Source organism: Saccharomycodes ludwigii, chromosome II (genome assembly GCF_020623625.1).
Source record: "Saccharomycodes ludwigii strain NBRC 1722 chromosome II, whole genome shotgun sequence".
NCBI classification, from domain to species: Eukaryota; Fungi; Ascomycota; class Saccharomycetes; order Saccharomycodales; family Saccharomycodaceae; genus Saccharomycodes; species Saccharomycodes ludwigii.
The window spans coordinates 1,436,691-1,457,394 of NC_060201.1; the positions used below are offsets into that span (position 1 = coordinate 1,436,691).

Below are 20,704 nucleotides of genomic sequence, written 5' to 3' on the forward strand. Positions count from 1 at the left end.
TACAATGTCTAAAAAAAAAAGAAAGGAAAAGCGACAGCTCCAAAGATCCTTAATATTAAACAGTTACTAAACGAATCATATCGGCCCCGAAAAATAGGAACAAATTTTTTTTTTTTTTTTCCCCATTTATATCGCCTATTACTGTTATATTTGTATACGATAAAATTTTTTTTTTTTTTTTTTTTTTTTTTTTCATTTTTGTTTGTATTTAATATTGGCTGCAATTAAAAATCCTACATCCTTTAGACCATTTTTTTTTTTTAAACCAATTTTTTTTTGTAGCATTATTTTCATTAATAAATTATTTTTATTTTTCATTTATATTTTTACTTGGGCTCATTATAATATAACCTTTTCCCTTTTAATAAATTTAATGCTCCAGTATTAAATTGAATATTTTGTAAATGAAATATTAAATTCCTTTTTTCTTTTTATTCTTCAAATAACAAATCTTTGTAGAAAACAAAATAGTAAAATATAACGTAATTCCCCACCAAAGAAAATACAATAAAATAAAGTGAAAAAAAAATGTTTACCAGACCCGCACTATTGAGACCAGTTTTTAGATCCACCACAAACAGAGCTTTGTTCCATACCACTAAGTCCAATAATTTGACTATTCCATTCTTAAGCACTTTACCACAAGCTCCAGGTGGTGTTAAGGGTGATGTTAATGAGGCTTTTGTTCCACCACCAGTTGATAAAGTTCATGGTTCTTATCACTGGGATTTTGAAAGAGTTTTAGCCGTTTCATTGATCCCATTAGTCAGTTTACCATTAGCTTCTGGTGCTGGTATCCCAGTTATCGCTGATACTTTGTTATCTTCTGTTTTATTGGCCCATTGTTATGTTGGTTTCCAATCCTGTATCATTGATTATATTCCAAAGAGAGTTTACGGTAAGAATCATAATTATGCCATGTATTTGTTGACTTTGGGATCTTTATTTTCCATCGCCGGTATCTATCATTTAGAAACCAAAGAAAATGGTCTCATCGGTGTTTTAACTTCTTGTTGGAAAGAAGAATCTAAAACCGAGGAAAAGAAATGAATATCGAGATATTAGCTAGCCATTTAAGGGATAAATGTTTTTTTTTTTTAAACGCTAATTAACATTTTATGATTACTTATTTGCTAAAATAAATGATATAAAGCATACGTTTATCTATTTTGTTATTTCATTTTTTTTTTTTTTTTTTTGTTCAGGACTCCAACTTCCCTTTTTATTCTTCTTTTTTGGTTCTCTAAAAGAAGAATTTAAATCATTAATTATGCAAATCAAATATGTTTGTATAAGATTTACTTATTTATTTATTTATTTAGTTATTTATTTATTTAGTTATTTATTTATTTATACTGTTTTATAATATATATAATACAATTTGCTTATCAATAGGAACCATGTTTTTTTTTTAAAAGAAGTAACCATATAGGAATAATGTTGCGTCTTTGATTAGACACAATTGTTATGTTTCCTATATATTTGGTATAGCGATGGCTAGCATAGAAAATAGTAATGTTAAACAAGTGGGACTCCGTGTTTTTTTTCTTTTTTTTTTTTTTTTTTTTTTTTTTTTCCTAATTACATTTAGAGATCAAACTTTGCATAAGCTGATAAAAAAAAAAACTACTGCTTATATATTATACGCCATGCTAGCTGTTTTTTTTTTTTTTTTTTTTTTTTTTTTTTTTTTTTTTTTAAACTGCACTTAGTCATTTTCTTTCCAAACAACATAAGAAAATAATAAATAAAACCATCCATTGAATGAATACTACTACACATAATATAATATACAACACAAGAGCCTCCAATTGGTACAATAAAAGAAAATATATTAACAATTCTGCTTTATTTTCTTCAAAATATTCCAAGGACTCGCCAAAATATTTAGTCAGTTTAATTAAATCAATTAATCCGAGTTTGGACATAGGTGACGATATTACTGACAAAACAAAATTAGCATATTATGCTTTGGTGTCCCTTTTTGTGAAAAATTATATTTCCTCGTGGTATGAAACAAAAATAAATAGTAATAATACAGATTTCATTCAAAGTTTATATATTGAATTTTTTGAGCCATTATACAATTATATTCATGATCGTTCTTGTAGAGTGGATTGGATCAAGATTTTTTTGGATGATATTCCCTTCATCATGGAAACTCAACATAACAATTATGATTTAAAAATGGTTGATTATTATTTAAGGAAAAATGTTGAATCATCCTTAGAACAAACTTTTCTACATTCTTTATTTAAGGATTTTATTTTAACTAAATTATTGAAAACAATTTTAGAGCCTAATGTTATTTTCCCTGTTTTAAACAAGTTATTAGCATCTTTAACGTTATTAGAATATAGACCAAAACTTGATAAGCAACGCCCAAATGTTTTTCAAAAAATTTGGAAATCAATTGCGTTCGTTTTTAATTCAATTAAAGAGAATGACACTACCATTACTACCCCTGACAAAGGTTCTGTTCATTCAATTTTACAGCGACACATCTTTGTAAGCTTAATTAAAATACTAAATTTAACCGAGAAGAAGCCGTTGGTTTATGGATTTTATAAATGGATTCAACAAATAATTATTACATACACTAATATAGACCAAATTTTGTACGCTTCAGTGAAACAAGAGGTTTTGGAAAAAGTTTCAATATATGATTGGCTAATTCAACTTAGACACATACTTTTCCCGCATGACGATATTATACTTAAACCAGGAAATATTATATACGATATGGACAAATTGAAATCCACTTGCAAGGACAATCTTTGCTTGATTATAGATAAATATCATTTAACCACCTTATTAGGCATCAACAAACAAGACGATCTCAATAAAATTGTTGATGAGTTTATTGCTGACCCAGAAAACTTACAAGGCCATATTTATATAATTTTAGATTGTATTGCCGCCTCATTCGAAGAGAACTGTACCCCAGGAGTCGTCTAACAAAACTTTATTTATGTATTCGTGAAAATAGCCGGTAGTTGTGTTTAAAAAGGGTTCCCACAATGGATAATATTCAGACTTGGGCATGGGTATTAATGTCGATTCTGGCTCATTTCTTCCAATAGTAATCCTCATCATGGCGGAATGTAGCGCAATTATTTCATCATTGAAATTTTTAATGGGCTTTGCACCATATTTTATATCATTAAGTATAGGGGACCTCAATTTAGTTTTACAAGTTACTCTAATTTGATGTTTTTGACCTGTGCACAATTCAAACGCATATAGGTTTTTAGATATTTTTTTATAGTGTGTAATCATCGGGGATGCGGAGGAACCTGTAGATTTATTCTTGAAACTTATTATTCCTTGTTCTGGATCATTTTTTATAAAAATTGGGGATTGTAATATTGCTAAATATCTTCTTTTCAGTTTAAATCCACAGTTACCACCTTTTCTTAAATACCTAGAAAACATTTGTGCTGAATTTTTATTTGTGGCAAACAATACACCTCCTGTAACAACTTTGTCAATTCTATGGATATTTTTAAGGTGTGCTGCTAGTCCTGATTTATTATGAGCCAATTGTTCTTTTAATATATTTAAAAGTACCTTTTCTTTTTTTTTGGTGGTATTGCTGCTGAGGGTAGGTTGACATAATATTCCAGCGCATTTGTTTGCTATAAGGTAATGCTTGTTTAGTTTTATGATTTGAATAGCTGGGGTATTGCACATTTGCAAAATATATCTATATGCTTCTAAAGAGGAAAAGGGAAAAAGAGAGGTAAAAAAAAAAAAAAATAGCAATCAATACTATGTACGTTTGTTTTTATTTATGTTGTTTTATATTTGGACTAAAATATTGAGCGTAGATCTAATTTTTTTTTTTTCTCCCCTTCCCCCGTTATGTTTGCATATGGATAAAAATTTTCTCTTTTTTTTCTTTTTTTTTTGGCGGCTAATTTATGTTATATAACTCTATAGCGTGAGTTCCATCTTACTTTTTGTCTAATAATTTAATGTTTACTCTTGAGATTATTGAGAAATTATTCTTCAGAATTCATTTATAAAGAAAAAAAATATACATATATTAGGACAATCCAGACCATCTAATATGTCCAAAGAAGCTTTCCCTGGAGTAAATGATAAGAATATACCTAAACGAATATCAACTGCTCTAACCAAACAACCATTTACTAATGTGGTTCCTAAAAGCGAACTGCCTTATTTGATTGACCCCAGTAGACATTCTGTATTTTCATTGACTTCTTGTCACGACATATTGGACCCTGCTCCTGAGTTTTTATATAATCACTATCCCCATAGAATTGAATTAGAAGCTGTCAACAATGTTTTAAATGAGCATGAAAATAATTTAAAATTTAAAAAACCAAACTTAAAATTAGAACCCAAAACAGGTATTGAGAAAGAGGAAGAGGAAAATGTAGATTTATTTGATGGCCTTTCAGATTTAGCCAAGAGATCCATCACGGATATTGTGGAATTGGATCAAATTATACAAACAAAAGAAACTAATGTATCCAACATTATTATCACTGAAACCAATAACAAAAAACATAAAACAGAAGATATGGGAATGGAAGTGGAAACATCTAAAAAACATCATAGTAATTCAAGTGAAAATTTACCCAATGATAGTATTTCTAAGATAGATTTCGATATTCAAAAGCCAAATAGTGTTGAAGGTTTGAAAACGCAGTTTATTGAAAAGTTTGTAAAGCTATCCCAAATTTGCGTCAAAAAAGACTTTAACAATTTAACTTTTTGGATCAAACTTAGCAATCACGACAACGTTATTACAACAATGGGATATTTGGATGATTTAAAGTTGTTAATATCTGAGGCTTTGAATAACGAGGCTTATAAAAATTTGATTTCCGAAAAGTGCACAAATAACTTATTCGAAATATTATTGACTTGTTCCAACAACCTAGAAGTTATTGAGAGAAATTCTGCTTTTGTGGAATACAACAATATAGCTTTTGTTTCATCAACTATTATTTTTTTGAGTTTTCAACTTGGCATAAGTAATAAAAAATTGTATTTAAAAGATTTCATCGTCAGACCTATAGATTGTTTTGCAAAATTTATCAAAGATGTACTAGAGAAAGATGATTATTCCCCTACTTTTGAAGATTTGTCATTTTTTAAATTAAGCCTTCTTTCTTTCTACGATTATCTGAAAAAGGGCTGCGAGTTTGATGAACCCATTATAAGCAAGATTGTTTATGGATTTGTAGAACTTTTTTCAAAAAATAGTTATATTTTAAAGTTCACAACTAACAGTGCTAAATCACAGAGTTGTTGGGATTCTATAAAATTCATAACTTCAGATATTTTGACCAGCCTATTTAAAAATTTCCCCACCCAAAGAGAATTTATTATTGACAACATAACTCCATATATAGATGCATTGCCCTCAACTAGATCCCAGAAAAAGTTATTATGTGTTAATTCATCCACTGGCCCAATATATATTACCCATTTCACTTACACAATTATGTGCTTATTACAATCTTCATCTATAAGCCCTAGTATGGTACACGGTGTCAACTTTGATCAGACTGCTTTTCATGAACTGGAATTAGCTGAACAAGAATGGTTATCCAACTTAGATATGTGGGTAGAGAGGATTACAAGTGCAATTTTGGCAAAAGTTTTTGACAATATTGGTGATCTTAAGCCATGCATAGAACAATACACAAATGATTTAATGGAAAGTTTATTTTGTCCAGATTTCCCCGTGTGTGAATGGCTGGCAACAAATTTGTTTCGGAAATGTTTATATGTTTTTAATCCTTCTGAAAATCATCCTGTTAATATTGAGGCAAGTGCATTGGGCCTTTTAAGTATTATAGGCTCCAAGATATTAGATATCAGGCTTAAATCACAAGAACACAACGATATTGGTTCGCATATTTCTTTAATTACATTGTTTAATTACCCGCAAAAGATACCTATTATTATTAAAAACTTTTCATTATTTAGGAAATTTTTCCTTTCAAACCCAGATAAGTCAAAATTTTTCTGGTCTATGGAAATACATACCTTAATGAAACTTCATAATTTCAAAGAAGAAGAATCGCAGGAATGGTCGAACACTATAAAGCAATATCTGCAAGAATCTTTGGAACCTGTGTTAGATAAAATTGCGTTAGATGCTGAAGAATATTTAAAACCATACACACAGCTTTTACAATGTTTGAGTCTCGTCACCTTGTATGAGCCGTACTTGAAATTACTACTATCACTAATTGATAGTGCTAAGATCAGATTGAGATCTGGGGCTATAAAATGTTTTTCGAACTTAATATCTAGGGATAAGTATATGATTGAATTACCAATGATTCAAGATACAATCAACAAAATGCTAAGGGACCCATCAGCATCCGTTAGGGGCAATATTTTGGATATTATTGAAAATAGTATCAACATCACTTCATTCTATCGTCAAATTAACTGGCTTTACAACGATGATAGTGTGTCTGTTAGAAAACGTGTGCTTAATTTGAACAAAATAATATTTAATGAGACCACTGATCCTGCTATCGCTTCCTTTGTTATTTGCTATATTTTGCGAAAAACAGAAGACGAAGAAGATATAATTGTGGAGCAATGCAAAGAATTTTTACTAAGGAAAATTTTTTTAGATATCGATGATTTGAATGACAACCACGTTCTTCAGGAGGAAAAATGTAAATATAATATCAACATTATCTGTAATATTTTGACTAGCTCTGAAAAGTGTAAGGAATTATTTGATTTTTTTTTACATTTCTATGTTTTGAACGCAGAAAGTCACAAACCAAATGAAAATAAATGCATTAATGAATCTATTAAAAGGTTAACTGAGGTGATAATTTCTGAACTTATTGATATTCAACAAGCAGAATCGGAAGACCTTCAAAAAAAATACAGCATTATGGAAGATAATCTACTTTTATTACTTTCTATGATATCATCGTCTTCAGGTTCATTTGTCACTAGGGAACAACTTTTTGCCTTGTATCCGTTTCTATCTACAACTGACAACATTGAAATTCGTTTAAACACTCTGAGAATTTTTAACTCTGCTTTAAAAAAACTATCTACATTTAGACCCAAATTTTTGTTTGATCTAGAAACATTTCTTTTATCTAATTTAACTAAGATGACTTCTAAAGAGCTCGACGAGGCAATTCCTTTGGCTTGGAGCGTTGCGACTCAAAAAAGAGATTATATGAGAATAACAAAGGCTTGCTCTTCATGTTTGAATCACTTTAGCGAATACATTAAACTTGGTGTCCTTCATCCAGAAAAAATCACAGTGGATGGTAAATTGCAAAGACTATTATATATGTCGACTGGATTTGCTAGATATTGTGATTTTAAAAATACTGCTGAAAATTTTCCAACTTTAAAAACTAGAGAAAGCATTTATGCGTACGTAACCAAGTGTTTGCTAGTTTTCACTGGTCCTCAAATCTTATCCACCATTAAGAAGATTGCTATTAAAAACTTGGTGGGTTTGTGTTCCTCCCATCCTAAGCTATTTAATTCAGACCCTGTTTTAAAAGTTTTTGATGAAGTTTTCAATTCTGATGCAACTGATGTTAAGATCATTGTAATTGAGTGTCTTTATACTTTTTTTACTGCTCAAGAGTGGAAGACCATCCAAAATGCTGGTGTTAATGGGACGAATTCGTCGAGCTTAGAACTTAAGGAGAAAGTTTTATCTAATAACAAACTTGAAACATTTAACGATGGCATATGCTCTGCATTGGTAACTAGATATTTGGCTGCCATTTTGAAAATGTGTTTACTTAAAAATTTTGACATTTGCTACCCAGCAGTTAAGTTTTTAGATATGATCGATAAATATGAATATGTCAATCCTTCAGCGTATATTTATATTTTAATTTCATTATTGACGTGTCCCAGCAAAAAGATTAAGAAAATAGCAGAACACACAGTAAAGCGTTTGGTAGAGAAACACGAATCTATGGTATACAGTGGTTTGAATAAGGGATTTACTACTGCAGTTGTCTATAATAAAGAAAAGCTTCCGGTTGTTGAAGAATATTTGTTTTTGGACTTACAAAACTTATTGTGTAACAATAAAAGAAACATAAACAAATTTTTAACAATTGTGAAGAAAGTTTTTACAAAAACATTTGCTTTAAATAAAGATAAAGAAATAACAAATTATAATGGGCTATTATTTTTAGCAAAGAATATTCTACACTTGAAATTTCCTGACATATACACCGTTTATGAGTTTACAAACATCATAGGTAATAGTGCTTCATCCTATCACTGCATCTTGCATGAAAATGATAACAACGACTCCGATAAGTCTTTTAAGTTGGTTATGGCAGTTAATATTCTGGAAAACTTGAATAGGGAGTTGTATAGAAAGTTTTCCTTAGACAAAGATTTCGTAGAGTTAGTTAGTGGGGATAATAAATCCACTTTAAAAGAAGTATCAATAACTAACCATGAAAAAGATGCAGGGTTAAACTTTGCGGAAATATGCTATAATTTAGACCCAGAAAAGGATAGGGATAGAATTGCTCAAATGTATTTTTCTAATGGATCATTTATAGACCGAGATTAGGAGAGAAAAGAAAAAAAAAAAGGAAAAAAAAAAAGAAAAAAAAAAGAGGAGGAGGAGGAGGGGGAAGATTTAAGGCATTTTTCATATCCACGTATATGAACATGGTTAATCCTCAGGATTATAAACTCTTGACTGGGTTTCAATCGGAAACGTTACTATACGCTTCGGTTTATTAAACGGTTCCGCCACTATCTTAAAATATTGACCATCTATAACTATTGTTGGCTTAGAAAATTTAGTTGCCAGTTTTGCTCTACGATGTTTCCTAATTTCGTTAGCTGTTTTTAAACCATCTTCTTCTTCATCGGATGAAGAAGAATAGCCATATATAAAATCTTTATCTTCAAATTGGTTGTAGATAAAAGTGTCCTCTGGATTAATGAATTTTGTTATACGAATAAAAGATTCATAGCCCTGTCTTATTTTCAAAATTTTAGTTCTTTTTTTAACATCTGCAGAGACCTCCATTAGTCGTTCAATTGCTTTTATTGTAAGCGTTCTTTTTGTTTCCAATTCTTCTTCATCGTTTGGATCTTTCATTAAAGTTATTGACGGTATATATTCCCTCCATACCTCTAAATTCAATGTGTCTAAAATATCCTGAAGTTTTTCAACTAATTCTTGAGCATTTACTTTATCTTTATGTAACATTTTTTTTTCTGTTTTCATTAAAGAATTATGGAAAAGATGAAATCTTTCATCGTATAAGGGATCAATGCCCTTTGTATTACATTTCTCCTTTAAATAGGTATGCGTAATTGTCATTTTCATATTTTCTAATGTTTTTATTTTGTTTATGAGATCAGTTGGAAATGGGACAATTTTATTTTTGGAGATAAAGAGTATTTTTATTATTGTGGTCGGTTTTAACTCCTTTGAATCATAATCAAAAATAAAGAATTCATTGGGATTATTGTTATCTCTGTTGTTATCATTAGAAGTATTACCATTGTTTTCTTTTTTAGATGAGTTGCTGGGTTCAATTTTGTGTTCTTTAACCATTTGAGTATCTAAATATGTGTAATCTTGAGAGATTTCCTTAGTAAGTTCTTTCTTAATTGCATTTTTCTTGTAATTCCCTTTTCCCCTTCCATTTCTCTTTTTTCTTGCAACCAAAATTTGAATATTGTTTTCATCTTTATGAGCTAAGTGACACAATTCTTTATCATTTTGTTGAATATTATTCGAATCAGCTGAAAAATTAACAGTATCAGTTGCATTGGTTTTATTATCCTTTGGTTTAGAGGTAAATTCTTTGTCATTTGTTAATATTTTTTTGTGAAGTAGACTATCATTCTCAGTCATTTTTTATTTTTATTTTATTGTTAAAAAAACAATAATGCTTTTTAGGCTATTTATTTAATTTAAGTTTGGATAAATAAACCATTAAGGCAAAACCATATTTTCCATTTTACCAGTTGTATATAAAATTGCACATTCAATAGTAATAAAATATATTTGATGTACATTATACATATAATCACGCATTACATTGAACAAAAAAAATATATATATAATATGATCACCACGTCCGAAAGCGATAAATGCAAAGATACGGATAAGCCATATTAAGTAATTATATATATATATATATATATTTTTTTTTTTCTTTTTTTTTTTTTTTTTTTTTAATAAAATCGGGAATTCAATATACAACTACACGTTTTCTACTCAAAATTAGGTTAAACATTCATATGTTTATGTATATATTTTTTTTTTTTATGAATTAATTTGTTTTCTTTTAAAATGATTGTAACAAAACGCTTATTGTATCACTTGCGGTATATAAAATCAGAAACAAAGGAGTATCTAATACAAAGTTTCAGTTATTTTAAGTATTGTGTATTGAGTATTCGTCCATTTAAAATAACAAGTGGGGTCAAATACAAATAGATTAATAAAAAACTTAATAAACGTACGCATAGTTTTAAATAGTTATTGGTTCCATTGACTACAGAAGGACCTTTATGATTTAAATTTAATATTCAATACCATATTTAACCTACCTTACTATAATTATTTACGTATTTTCCACTTAAAATATATAAAAAAAAAAAAAACAGAAAAAAAAAATATATTCCCCTCCCCCCTCCTCCCTTCAGCAGATATTTACTTTGGACTATGCTACACCGTGGCAACAACAATAGAAGTGCGACTGATCAAAACAATAACGGAAAAACATCTGGGATTAATAATGAAAAAGATTTTCCATCATTCTATACAGACTCCAAACCAGCCGATAGTTTTCTTACTTTAAAGAAACAGGAAAGACTAAAACAACGAACAATTACTGGTCTAAGAAAAATTTATTGGAGGCATATATTTTGTATTAGTATCTGTTGGACTGTATTATTATTTTATATGGAAAGATATTTAGTTAAATCCACAATCAACCAATGCGCTTGGAATAACTGGGAGGCATGGGATGACACAACAGGAACGATTCCTTATAGGGTTGCATTGTTTGGTGACCCGCAAATAATGGATAACCATTCCTATCCAGATAGACATTGGTTAATTAACCGCATTACTCGTTTAATTTTGGATAGCTATCACAAAAAGAACTGGAGATATATTCAAAAAGATTTGAATCCTGATGCGTCTATGTTTTTGGGAGACCTATTTGATGGTGGTAGATATTGGGACGATAAAACGTGGATTGAAGAATTCGAAAGATTTAACAGAATTTTCCCCAAAAAAAGGGATCATAAATTCGTTGCCTCATTGCCAGGAAACCACGACATAGGCTTTGGTGATACAGTTGTGGAAAGTAGTTACAATAGATTTGAAACTTATTTTGGCGAAACATCTTCCATTATGGATTTGGGGAATCATACATTTGTACTTGTTGACACTATTTCAATGTCAGACTCCAAAATTCCACATATTTCCCAAAAAGTTTATGATTTTTTGGATAGAGTGGAATCCTACAGAACTCAGAGTGCTTTTCCTAGGATATTATTAACACATGTTCCGTTATATCGTATACCTGATACTCAAACGTGTGGATTTGAAAGAGAATCGACGAAACTATTTCCCATGATGAAAGGTGATCAGTATCAAACCGTTATAGATCAGCAGCGTTCTTCAGTAGTTTTAAGTAAAGTTGATCCTAAATTAATATTTTCAGGAGATGACCATGATTATTGTCATGTAACACATGAATTTGAGGTATCATATAAAAATGAAAAGGCTATTCACAGTGCAGAAGAAATCACCACTAAATCTTCTGCTATGAATATGGGCATTAAAAAACCAGCAGTACACTTATTATCCTTGTACAATCCACTATATTCATATGTTACCAAGGAGACAAAGACCTACGAGAACTTTGTTTGTTATTTACCTGATCCGTACAAGCCATTATTTTGTTATGCAATAGCTGCTTTATTAACATTATTTTATGTTATTTTGATATGTTTTGCACCAAGGTTTTATAATAGAAATTTGATCAAATCAAATAGAAAAGAGTCTATTTTGCCTACTTTTAATAACAACAGTAAAAAAAATCCATTTATTTGTGGTTATCGTGATGCCTTATATTCATTCAAAGTTGATGAAAATAAAAGTTTTATGACTTTTCTTTCAAATTCCACTATATTAACTGGTATTATCTTGTTAATGTTGTGGTATTATTTTAGCAGGTAGAACATTCCCCCTTCGGAACCTTTTTTTTTTTATTTTTCAGTATATCTTTCATTATATTTTTCATTATATTTTTTTATTATATTTTTATAATTTTTTTTCCATTCTACATGCACCGCCGTTTATCATTGTTTTAAAAGTTAACTTGTTTTATTGTATTATAGTTTAACTTTTGTTTATAATTGTTTATTAGTGTATTCATATTTGATATTGCTATAAATAATAGTTCTTACAACGTACATAGTAACAATTATTATTAAAAAAAAAAAAAAAAAAAAAGGAAAAAAAAAAAAAAAGCAATAGAAATCTCATCTCAAGTTTGATTTTAGCCTACTTAATATACCATTATTATTAAAATCGTCTCTGTTTGAAATATAAATGCCAATGATTTCTCTATTAACATTAGCTAAATGACCCTCTTTCGTCAATGACTCTAATAATTCCGGTTGAACAGAAAATAAATTGGCTAATTCTCTCAAAGTAGAAAATTCCTCATTTAAGTGAAAATTACCCCATTTTTCAATAGCTGTTTGATATCCAATAATATCTTTGGTTAAGACTAAACTACCAATAGAATTAACTTGAAATTTCTTATAATGCTCCAATAAAGCTTTGTACAAATTATGACCTATTTTGTATAAAAAGTTCGATAAATTGTCTCCTTTCAGAAATTGCGACGTGACCTTGTTTATATGGTCCAAATAATAAACAATTTCTACTACCGGTTGAGTATCTTGATCCTGCATTTCTTTCAATAAGTAGTCTTTTTTCTTCTGCTTGGCTAATGAAGTAGCAAATTTGTCAGAGGAGATTTGTACTGCTTTTAATAAAATTGCATTTGTCATCAATTCACAACGTTTTAAATACGCATTTGTCAAGTCAATAACCTTTTTTTTAATTGTTGGGGTATTGCTTAATAGAGGTAAAATAATTGTTTTGATTGAGGCAGATATTAAACTTAACATTTCTGTGGATTTACAAATATAATTAAACGGTGTGCTATCGATAGATTCAGGTGTATCAAGCTTAACCAAACTAGAATAAGCCACCTCTAACCCAGATTCAATATATGAACTAACTATACCCATTAATGAAACCTCCACTATTTCATAACTATATTCACTAGATTTCTGAGCCACCAATTCCATAACTCTAGCTAATGATTCAACACAGGACCTTAGCATAGAATCAACCAAAGATAACTTAAAATTGCTGGTAGCATCCATCTTCTTATTAACAGATGGTTCGTTAGTAGCAGCAGCAGCGACATTAGTAGAAGATAAACTAACATTTTTGTCTATATTTACTTTATCTAAATGTGATTTAATAAATGTGTTGAAGCTTGTATTAAGCTGTTGAAATTTTTTCGCTGTTAGAGAAGAACTTATAGTATCCATTATTTCTAATTTAGAAACATTGGAATTCAAATGATCGTATAAATATCTTTGTTGAATATCCTGTTCATGTTCCATATTATAAATGGAAGCTTTGTTCATTAAAGTTCCTTCTAAACTTCTTCTTTCAAAATCAAAATATTTTGCCCGATCTAAAAGATGCTTGGCAAAGAGATCTTGATAACATGTTTCCAAAGTACCATTAACAGAGGAAAAAGCACCATCGTATTCAGTACTAAAGAAATCTTGCAAATCTTTGATGAATTGTGCAAATAGGGAATGTAGCCCATGTAACATTCTGACATATGCCAAATTGGATAGGGACATAGAGACAGTCAATAGGCTTTCCACCTTAGGGTCTAATATTTGCGCAAATATTCTCTGTATAAACAATTGCATCACTTTTGTAACTTTGTCCTCAAAAACTTCTTTAATAATTTTGGATTCTTCTCCAATAGTAGTTATAATCACATCAAGAAGATTGACAACTTCTTCATGATAGAATGTAGTATGGATATCAGGATTTTCTAGTTTATTCCTAAACTCTTCACTCATGTTACCTGTATTTTCGTCGACATATTTTAATTTAGTAGCGTCTATGAAAAATGGATGTTGGTTGATAAAACTATGAATAACATTTTCTCCACTATTGTAATAGTTTAAAACTAAGGCAATCTCCTTTAATTTACCATAATTTTTCTCTCTATATGACTTATTAAAATCGTCCAATAAACTATTTTCAATATCCTGTGCATATTTTTGAATTGCCTTTGTAGTAGTAATGGTTTTTGGTAAAGTTTTAGTTTCCACCTTCTGAGTGATAACTAGTAAATTTTTAACGGTAACAGCAACTTTGGCTTTAACTTTCCAACTAGCAGAATCAGCAAACCCTGAAATTAATGCTTTAGATTCCCCATTTTCATAGAAATCTTGATAATATTTCAAGAGCGCTACTGATTCCACGTAGCTTGTTTTAGAACGGATGCTTTTCTCCATTTTAAAACTTAAGGGTGCTATAGTATGATTGACATTTGTTAAGTCATGGTCCAAATCCTCAAATTGGTTGGTTAGATGGCTGAATTCAGGGATGATTTCCAATACATTTTTAGAATGTTCTATCTCAGCTTGATACACCTGGGACTCCAAAAAAGATCGTTTACCAGTGCATTCAACATGTAAATTTTGCAATTCCTTTAATGTTGATTCTAAAGTTCTAATATACGGTTTAGGATCCAAATTTTTCAATTGTTCAGCTGTTTCAATACTTGTAATGTTGTTGGTATCATTAATATCATTAGAATTATTGTTACTATTCATATTACCGTTATCATTATTAGTAATATTGTCGGTATCATTATTGGTTGGTGAAGAAACACCATTGATAATATTGATGTCTTTATTTTTGGTATTGTTAAGTTCCTGATCCTTACATAGTTCTTGAACAAATTCCTGTACCGTTAACCCACCAAGGAAATTATCTAAAACCAACAATTTTTTCCATTTAGGATCCAATTCATATAAAGAGTTCATGACTATAATTATTATATACGTGTCTACTTGTGGCAGTGTTTGAGGAACAGTGGTAAGTATTTGTAACAGTACCCTTTATTTGAGCAAAATATGCAAAACTTTCAAAAACAAAAACAAAAAAAAAAAAAAAAAAAAAAAAAGGAAAAAAATAAACAAATAAATAAATAAATAAAAGAAAAACGAAAGCCAATTTAATATTTTTTTTTTGAAGTTTTACACCACATGTGCTTTAGTCTCCTTGATACGTAGGTATATTTTTTTTTTTTTTTTTTTTTTCTGCAAGCCCACACAATAATACCTTTTTTTATGTTTAAAGGTTGCGAAAAAGACAACCATCGATCAAATCAAAAGTTTATTGGATACCAATATTGTATATAAATATTTTGTAATGAATAATATACTAAAAGATTATAGAGTAAGAGAAACAAGTAAAAAAGATTTGGAAGTAGAAGATAACAATAATGATGAAAATAGTGGATCAGATCAGGACATTGATGAACTGTTGCAAGAAATAGAAGACGATATAGATAGCCAATTTTACGATTCCTATAGAGAACAAAGAATTCAAGAATTTTATCAAAAGAAAAAAAGAATAGACGACCAATTAAGTAAAGGGCATGGCCAACTAATGGAAATAACCTTAGAAAAGCAGTTAATGGATTTGCTTGTAGAGGAGCCCAAATGCATAGTAAATTTCTACTTACCCGATTTTAAAAACTGTATTATAATGAACAACTATTTAAACCAACTATCCAAAAGATATCTGGATTATAGATTTTTAAAGATAAGCGTAGGGAATACACCATTTTTAAATAAAAAACTACAAATTAAAGAGTTACCCTTAGTGATGACTTATAGGAACGGCAAACTTGTTAACACTTTGGTAGGGTTTAATGGTTTGGAGAAATATTTTGTTAGTAATGATTTTACCGGAAATATTAGTCAGAAAATTCCTTTGGAAGCGTTAGAGAAGAAATTAGGGCTTTGAATGTTTTTGTTTTATGACAACATAGGGTTTTTTCTTGTAAAATAACCTGTACCTTCCAGAATCAGTTTTTTTTTTTTTTTTTTTTTTAATTTTCCTATTTTCACAAATGTTTTTAAAAACTAGGTGCAAAAATGATAAATTTGTCCTTTTTCGGCTGTTTTAAATATGTGGTGCACGGATGTTAAAGGGTAAAGCATATAATTTTTTTTTTTTTTTTTTTTTTTTTTTTTTTTTTTTCATTTTTTTTTTTAATCTTCTCTTTCTCATTTCATTTTTCAGATATATAAATACATTTATAGTCTTACTATCCATTAGTAATTTTTTCGATGGTGTATTTAATGTTAGTTTCACGCTTTTAATTGAATTTGATCTTTAAACCTAATTATTCTCTTTTTCTTTTCCAGTTCAAAACTGAAATCAATAACTTTTAATTCTTGAAAGAAGCAATACTCCTGTACTAAAACAGTTGCCGACAAGGATGCAAATTTTCGTTAAAACTTTAACAGGTAAGACTATTACCTTGGAAGTCGAATCTTCTGACACTATTGACAATGTTAAGGCTAAGATCCAAGACAAGGAAGGTATTCCACCAGATCAACAAAGATTGATTTTTGCTGGTAAACAATTGGAAGATGGTAGAACTTTAAGTGACTACAACATCCAAAAAGAATCTACTTTGCATTTAGTTTTGAGATTAAGAGGTGGTGGTAAAAAGAGAAAGAAGAAGGTTTACACCACTCCAAAGAAGATCAGACACAAGCACAAGAAGGTTAAGTTGGCTATTTTGAAATACTTCAAGGTCGATGATGACGGAAAGGTTACCAAATTGAGAAGAGAGTGTCCAATCTGTGGTGCTGGTATTTTCTTGGCCAACCATAAGGACAGACAATATTGTGGTAAGTGTCACGCTACTTTTACTGCTTCTAACTAGGGGAATATGTTAATTTAATAACAATGAAAGGATTTGGAAGGGCGCATAAGCTTTTCTTTTTACTTTTTTTTATATAATTATATATTGTAGTTTATATTGAGTTATGTGTTATTGTGTAATTTAAGATATAAACAATAACCCTAAGTTTTTTTTTTGAATTTTTTCTTTTCTTTTCTTTTCTTTTTTTTTTTCGACTTTAAGGAGAATGTTTTTTTTTTATTAGGTATATTGATCCTCTATTTAAGAATTTGGAGTCAGCTACAAATCAGGTAAGATAAAATCATTCTAACAAAAAATATAATTGAATAACATGACGTCCTTCCAGTTGATGGTTGTATGAATTACAGAAAATTAATAATTTATTGTGATTTTTTAAATGCATTATACTTACATACCTTTGTAGAAATGTTAAATATATTAGATTAAAAAGGGAAAGTGGAATCCGTTAGAAAGCGGGGAAAAGAAGAAGAAGAAAAAAGGGTAATGGGTAATCAAAGGAATGAGAAGCAAAGTTTGTACCAAATATGTTATCATATTTTTGTTGGTATTATAAAATTAAAACCCTCCCCATCCAACCAAGCAATGCAGAATATTAGATAAATCATTGTTATATTTCGCTAGTACCATTAATAACGGGTTGTTGTTCTTTTTTCTCATTTAATTGTTCCTTTAGTAGTTTTATTTCTAACTTCAAATCCTTATTTTCACTAGCCAAAAATGCTCTATTAATTTCACTTTTTTGCAATTTTAAAATGGATTTTTTTAACTGTATACACGACTGTATATAATTATTTTTCAATAAATTATAATTCAACAACAAAGAATGTGTTTCTACCATCCTTTGTTTCAATGTAGAAACCTGTTCTAGAGTAGCCTTATTGGATAATTCCTCTGGACTAATTCCAACAAATGGATCAGTATTTACGCCTTTGTCAACTGTGATATTAATATTATTTGATGATAGCGAATCTGTATCGTTTTTATTCTTTTTTGATATCGATCGTTTTGTATAAGGTTTCCTTGGCTTCGTTATTTTACCAATATCTATGCTTTTTCTTTTATTTACCGGGTTTGCAACAGACTTTTTTGTTTTATTATCAATTCTTGTGAGCAGTTGCCTTTTTTTATTGCTTGAGTTTTTTGAATCAATAATGGGTGGTGAGTTCGTTGAAGAATTTGGGGGTGATAATGCCTGATAAACATTTTCATTATTGACGTTTGCAATTATGCCATTATTACTATTCGCTATTTCGATGACTTCATTATTAGTAGTATTCTTATCTATGTCTTGATGAAAATGTTCCTTAACTGTTGAAAAAAAATCTACCGAATCTAAATTAAAATCCAAATGGGAATCACTAGGATTAATATTATTGTTATTAGTCCCTGTGTTAACATTATTATTATTATTATTATTATTATTATTATTATTATTATTATCATCATCATTGTGCGGGTGCAGCTCTCCTATAATTTTGTCTAAATCAATGCCTTCCATGATAAAATCAATTGTTTTTCCATTAACAAAAGAATCTTTACTTGTATCTTTTTTGAGGAGTTTTGTCTTATTATTCTTGTCGAGGTTATTATTATTGTTATCATTACCAATAGTGGTAGTAGCATTAACATGTAATTTCCTTTTCCTGCCTCTCGTCTTTTTAACAGCAACTTGTTCATTGATATTATTTATATTAGAATTATCACCGATGCTAGTATCATTATTATCTTGCTCATCTAGTAACATATTCTCCTGTGTTAAAAGTGTATGCAAAGTTAGTTCTAGCTGATCAGCAGCAGATATATTGGCAGCAGGACTATTATCATGATCTTGTAAATTACTGCTCATCATTTGCTTAGTTCTACTTTTTTTTTTTTTTTTTCTTCCTTTGTCTTTTTTCTTCCTTCAATATAAAATACAATTATATATTTATGTTCTAGTTAAAGGATTGGATTAGTGAATTTAGAATTTGTAGAAATACACGATCCTTTAGGTACTAAAAATTAACACAAGTTAAAAATTAGTAATGAGGGACAGCAGGTAACGCTAGCATTTGTTGCCATAAAAAAAAAAAAATATATATATATAAAGGTCTACAACAAAATTCAGCTATAGTAAGTTTTTTTTTTTTTTTTTTTTTTTCCTTTTCTTTTCTTTTCTTTTTTTTTCTTTTTTTTTTTTTTTTTTTTTTTTTTTCGTTAAAACAGGAAAAAAAAAATATACACAGAAAAGGAAAAAGAAAAAGAAAAAGAAAAAGAAAAAGAAAAATCAATTCTTATTTTTATGTTGTTGAAAATAAAAAGAAACGATCAGAAAATCGAACCGAAAATAATCAAGCTACGCTCTGCTTGTTATTAAAGGCCAAAACAAAAAAGAACTTAATAACGTAAACTAAATGCCTAAGAGTTTCTGTTAAATTGCTCAGAAAGTAAATCGTAAAAAAAAAAAGTATATCATGGCTAGTAAAAGCAGAATGTGCGATTAGATATATAAATAATGATTATATACATGCTGTGTTTTTATCAAACTAAAAATAAAAAATGAATACCATACACATTTTATACAGACACCACAGCACTTGTATAGTAAATGAAGTGTAATATGATAACAAACTAAATCGAATACAATAAAATTAAAATCAAAATTAATAAAACAGAATAAATAACAATGATGGAAAAAAAAAAAAAAAATGCTTTCATTAAATCATTAACTCAGACTTTCCACTCCTTCAATTTCCTTTTTTTCCTTTCACAAAAAGCACCTACCTTTTTAATGAAAATATACACATTTCTTTATTTTCTAAAATAAATAGAAAATAAAATTTTCTCATTAAAAAAAAAGCTTGGTAATAAATATAAGATCAACAGAAATGAATATATACATAATTTTCTCTTTTTTGGACGACAACATTAATTACAAAAGTTGTTGTTGTTGTTGTTGTTGTGGCTGATGTTGTTTTTGGTAATCGCCATTATTAAATAATAAGTTTAGCACACCTTCAAAACCTTTTCTTCCCTTCATTGCATTATCATGAAATCTTTGAACGGACCAATCTTCAATCTTTGCACACATCTTAGAAAACGTAAAATAAGCGGTAATCTGGGCTTCTTGTTCGAACAGAGTTTTATTTAAAGGATCCTGTGGATGTGGAGAATATCTAACTGTTTCGAATACTTTCAAAATGTTACAACCAGTCAAATTAGAACTTTCCATAGTTAATGTTTTGGTATTTAAATCCACTACGGAGATCTCACGAATATATGAGGTGTTATCGGAGCCCACTAACATCATGACCCACTGAGGAACACCTTGTTTGACTGTAATTAATCTCTCGCTTATTAACTTGGTTCCATCTTCATTTATTTTTCTTTGAAGAACATCCACAGCCTTAACATGGGTGGACATTTCATTTGGATATTTACGCCAATTGGCACTAGTCACTTTATCCCAAGAATATGGGAATTCGCATGAATTATTAAAAAGCTTCATTTTGTGTATGTGTGTAATATTATATTTGTGCCGATAAATGAAAAATAAAAGCAAAACTCAATTTTTTTTTTTTTTTTTTTTTTTTTTTTTTTTTTTTGGATATGTATTTTGAAATTGAATAAAAGAAATATATTTATATATGTATTCTAAAATT

General features: G+C 29.1%; 11 protein-coding genes across 11 annotated transcripts; 6 read left to right on the forward strand and 5 right to left on the reverse strand.

The window, feature by feature from the left end:
* Positions 1-528: 528 nt before the first annotated feature.
* On the forward strand, positions 529-1,050 carry SCDLUD_001850 (CybS family protein; the record flags this gene model as incomplete). Its single annotated transcript, XM_046081550.1, has 1 exon — positions 529-1,050. One exon carries the CDS (start codon positions 529-531, stop codon positions 1,048-1,050), a length of 522 nt encoding a protein of 173 aa, XP_045935967.1.
* Positions 1,051-1,764: 714 nt separating this feature from the next.
* NVJ3 (Nvj3p) lies at positions 1,765-2,958 on the forward strand (the record flags this gene model as incomplete). The annotated part of the gene is made up of 1 exon (XM_046080956.1): positions 1,765-2,958. The coding sequence occupies one exon, from the start codon at positions 1,765-1,767 to the stop codon at positions 2,956-2,958; it is 1,194 nt and encodes a 397-aa protein (XP_045935968.1).
* On the reverse strand, positions 2,923-3,693 carry PUS5 (pseudouridine synthase PUS5; the record flags this gene model as incomplete). The annotated part of the gene is made up of 1 exon (XM_046081383.1): positions 2,923-3,693. The coding sequence occupies one exon, from the start codon at positions 3,691-3,693 to the stop codon at positions 2,923-2,925; it is 771 nt and encodes a 256-aa protein (XP_045935969.1).
* A 379-nt stretch (positions 3,694-4,072) lies between these two features.
* SCC2 (cohesin-loading factor complex subunit SCC2) lies at positions 4,073-8,575 on the forward strand (the record flags this gene model as incomplete). The annotated part of the gene is made up of 1 exon (XM_046080955.1): positions 4,073-8,575. One exon carries the CDS (start codon positions 4,073-4,075, stop codon positions 8,573-8,575), a length of 4,503 nt encoding a protein of 1,500 aa, XP_045935970.1.
* A 105-nt stretch (positions 8,576-8,680) lies between these two features.
* SAS4 (Sas4p) lies at positions 8,681-9,880 on the reverse strand (the record flags this gene model as incomplete). Its single annotated transcript, XM_046080954.1, has 1 exon — positions 8,681-9,880. The coding sequence occupies one exon, from the start codon at positions 9,878-9,880 to the stop codon at positions 8,681-8,683; it is 1,200 nt and encodes a 399-aa protein (XP_045935971.1).
* Positions 9,881-10,696: 816 nt separating this feature from the next.
* Positions 10,697-12,223, forward strand: CDC1 (putative lipid phosphatase CDC1; the record flags this gene model as incomplete). The annotated part of the gene is made up of 1 exon (XM_046080953.1): positions 10,697-12,223. One exon carries the CDS (start codon positions 10,697-10,699, stop codon positions 12,221-12,223), a length of 1,527 nt encoding a protein of 508 aa, XP_045935972.1.
* A 305-nt stretch (positions 12,224-12,528) lies between these two features.
* Positions 12,529-15,144, reverse strand: SEC10 (exocyst subunit SEC10; the record flags this gene model as incomplete). The annotated part of the gene is made up of 1 exon (XM_046080952.1): positions 12,529-15,144. One exon carries the CDS (start codon positions 15,142-15,144, stop codon positions 12,529-12,531), a length of 2,616 nt encoding a protein of 871 aa, XP_045935973.1.
* A 388-nt stretch (positions 15,145-15,532) lies between these two features.
* Positions 15,533-16,132, forward strand: PLP1 (Plp1p; the record flags this gene model as incomplete). The annotated part of the gene is made up of 1 exon (XM_046080951.1): positions 15,533-16,132. One exon carries the CDS (start codon positions 15,533-15,535, stop codon positions 16,130-16,132), a length of 600 nt encoding a protein of 199 aa, XP_045935974.1.
* A 478-nt stretch (positions 16,133-16,610) lies between these two features.
* Positions 16,611-17,063, forward strand: RPS31 (ubiquitin-40S ribosomal protein eS31 RPS31 fusion protein; the record flags this gene model as incomplete). Its single annotated transcript, XM_046080950.1, has 1 exon — positions 16,611-17,063. One exon carries the CDS (start codon positions 16,611-16,613, stop codon positions 17,061-17,063), a length of 453 nt encoding a protein of 150 aa, XP_045935975.1.
* A 607-nt stretch (positions 17,064-17,670) lies between these two features.
* ATC1 (Atc1p) lies at positions 17,671-18,912 on the reverse strand (the record flags this gene model as incomplete). The annotated part of the gene is made up of 1 exon (XM_046076886.1): positions 17,671-18,912. The coding sequence occupies one exon, from the start codon at positions 18,910-18,912 to the stop codon at positions 17,671-17,673; it is 1,242 nt and encodes a 413-aa protein (XP_045935976.1).
* Positions 18,913-19,974: 1,062 nt separating this feature from the next.
* Positions 19,975-20,550, reverse strand: SCDLUD_001860 (PRELI/slowmo family protein; the record flags this gene model as incomplete). The annotated part of the gene is made up of 1 exon (XM_046080949.1): positions 19,975-20,550. One exon carries the CDS (start codon positions 20,548-20,550, stop codon positions 19,975-19,977), a length of 576 nt encoding a protein of 191 aa, XP_045935977.1.
* Between the last annotated feature and the right edge of the window lie 154 nt (positions 20,551-20,704).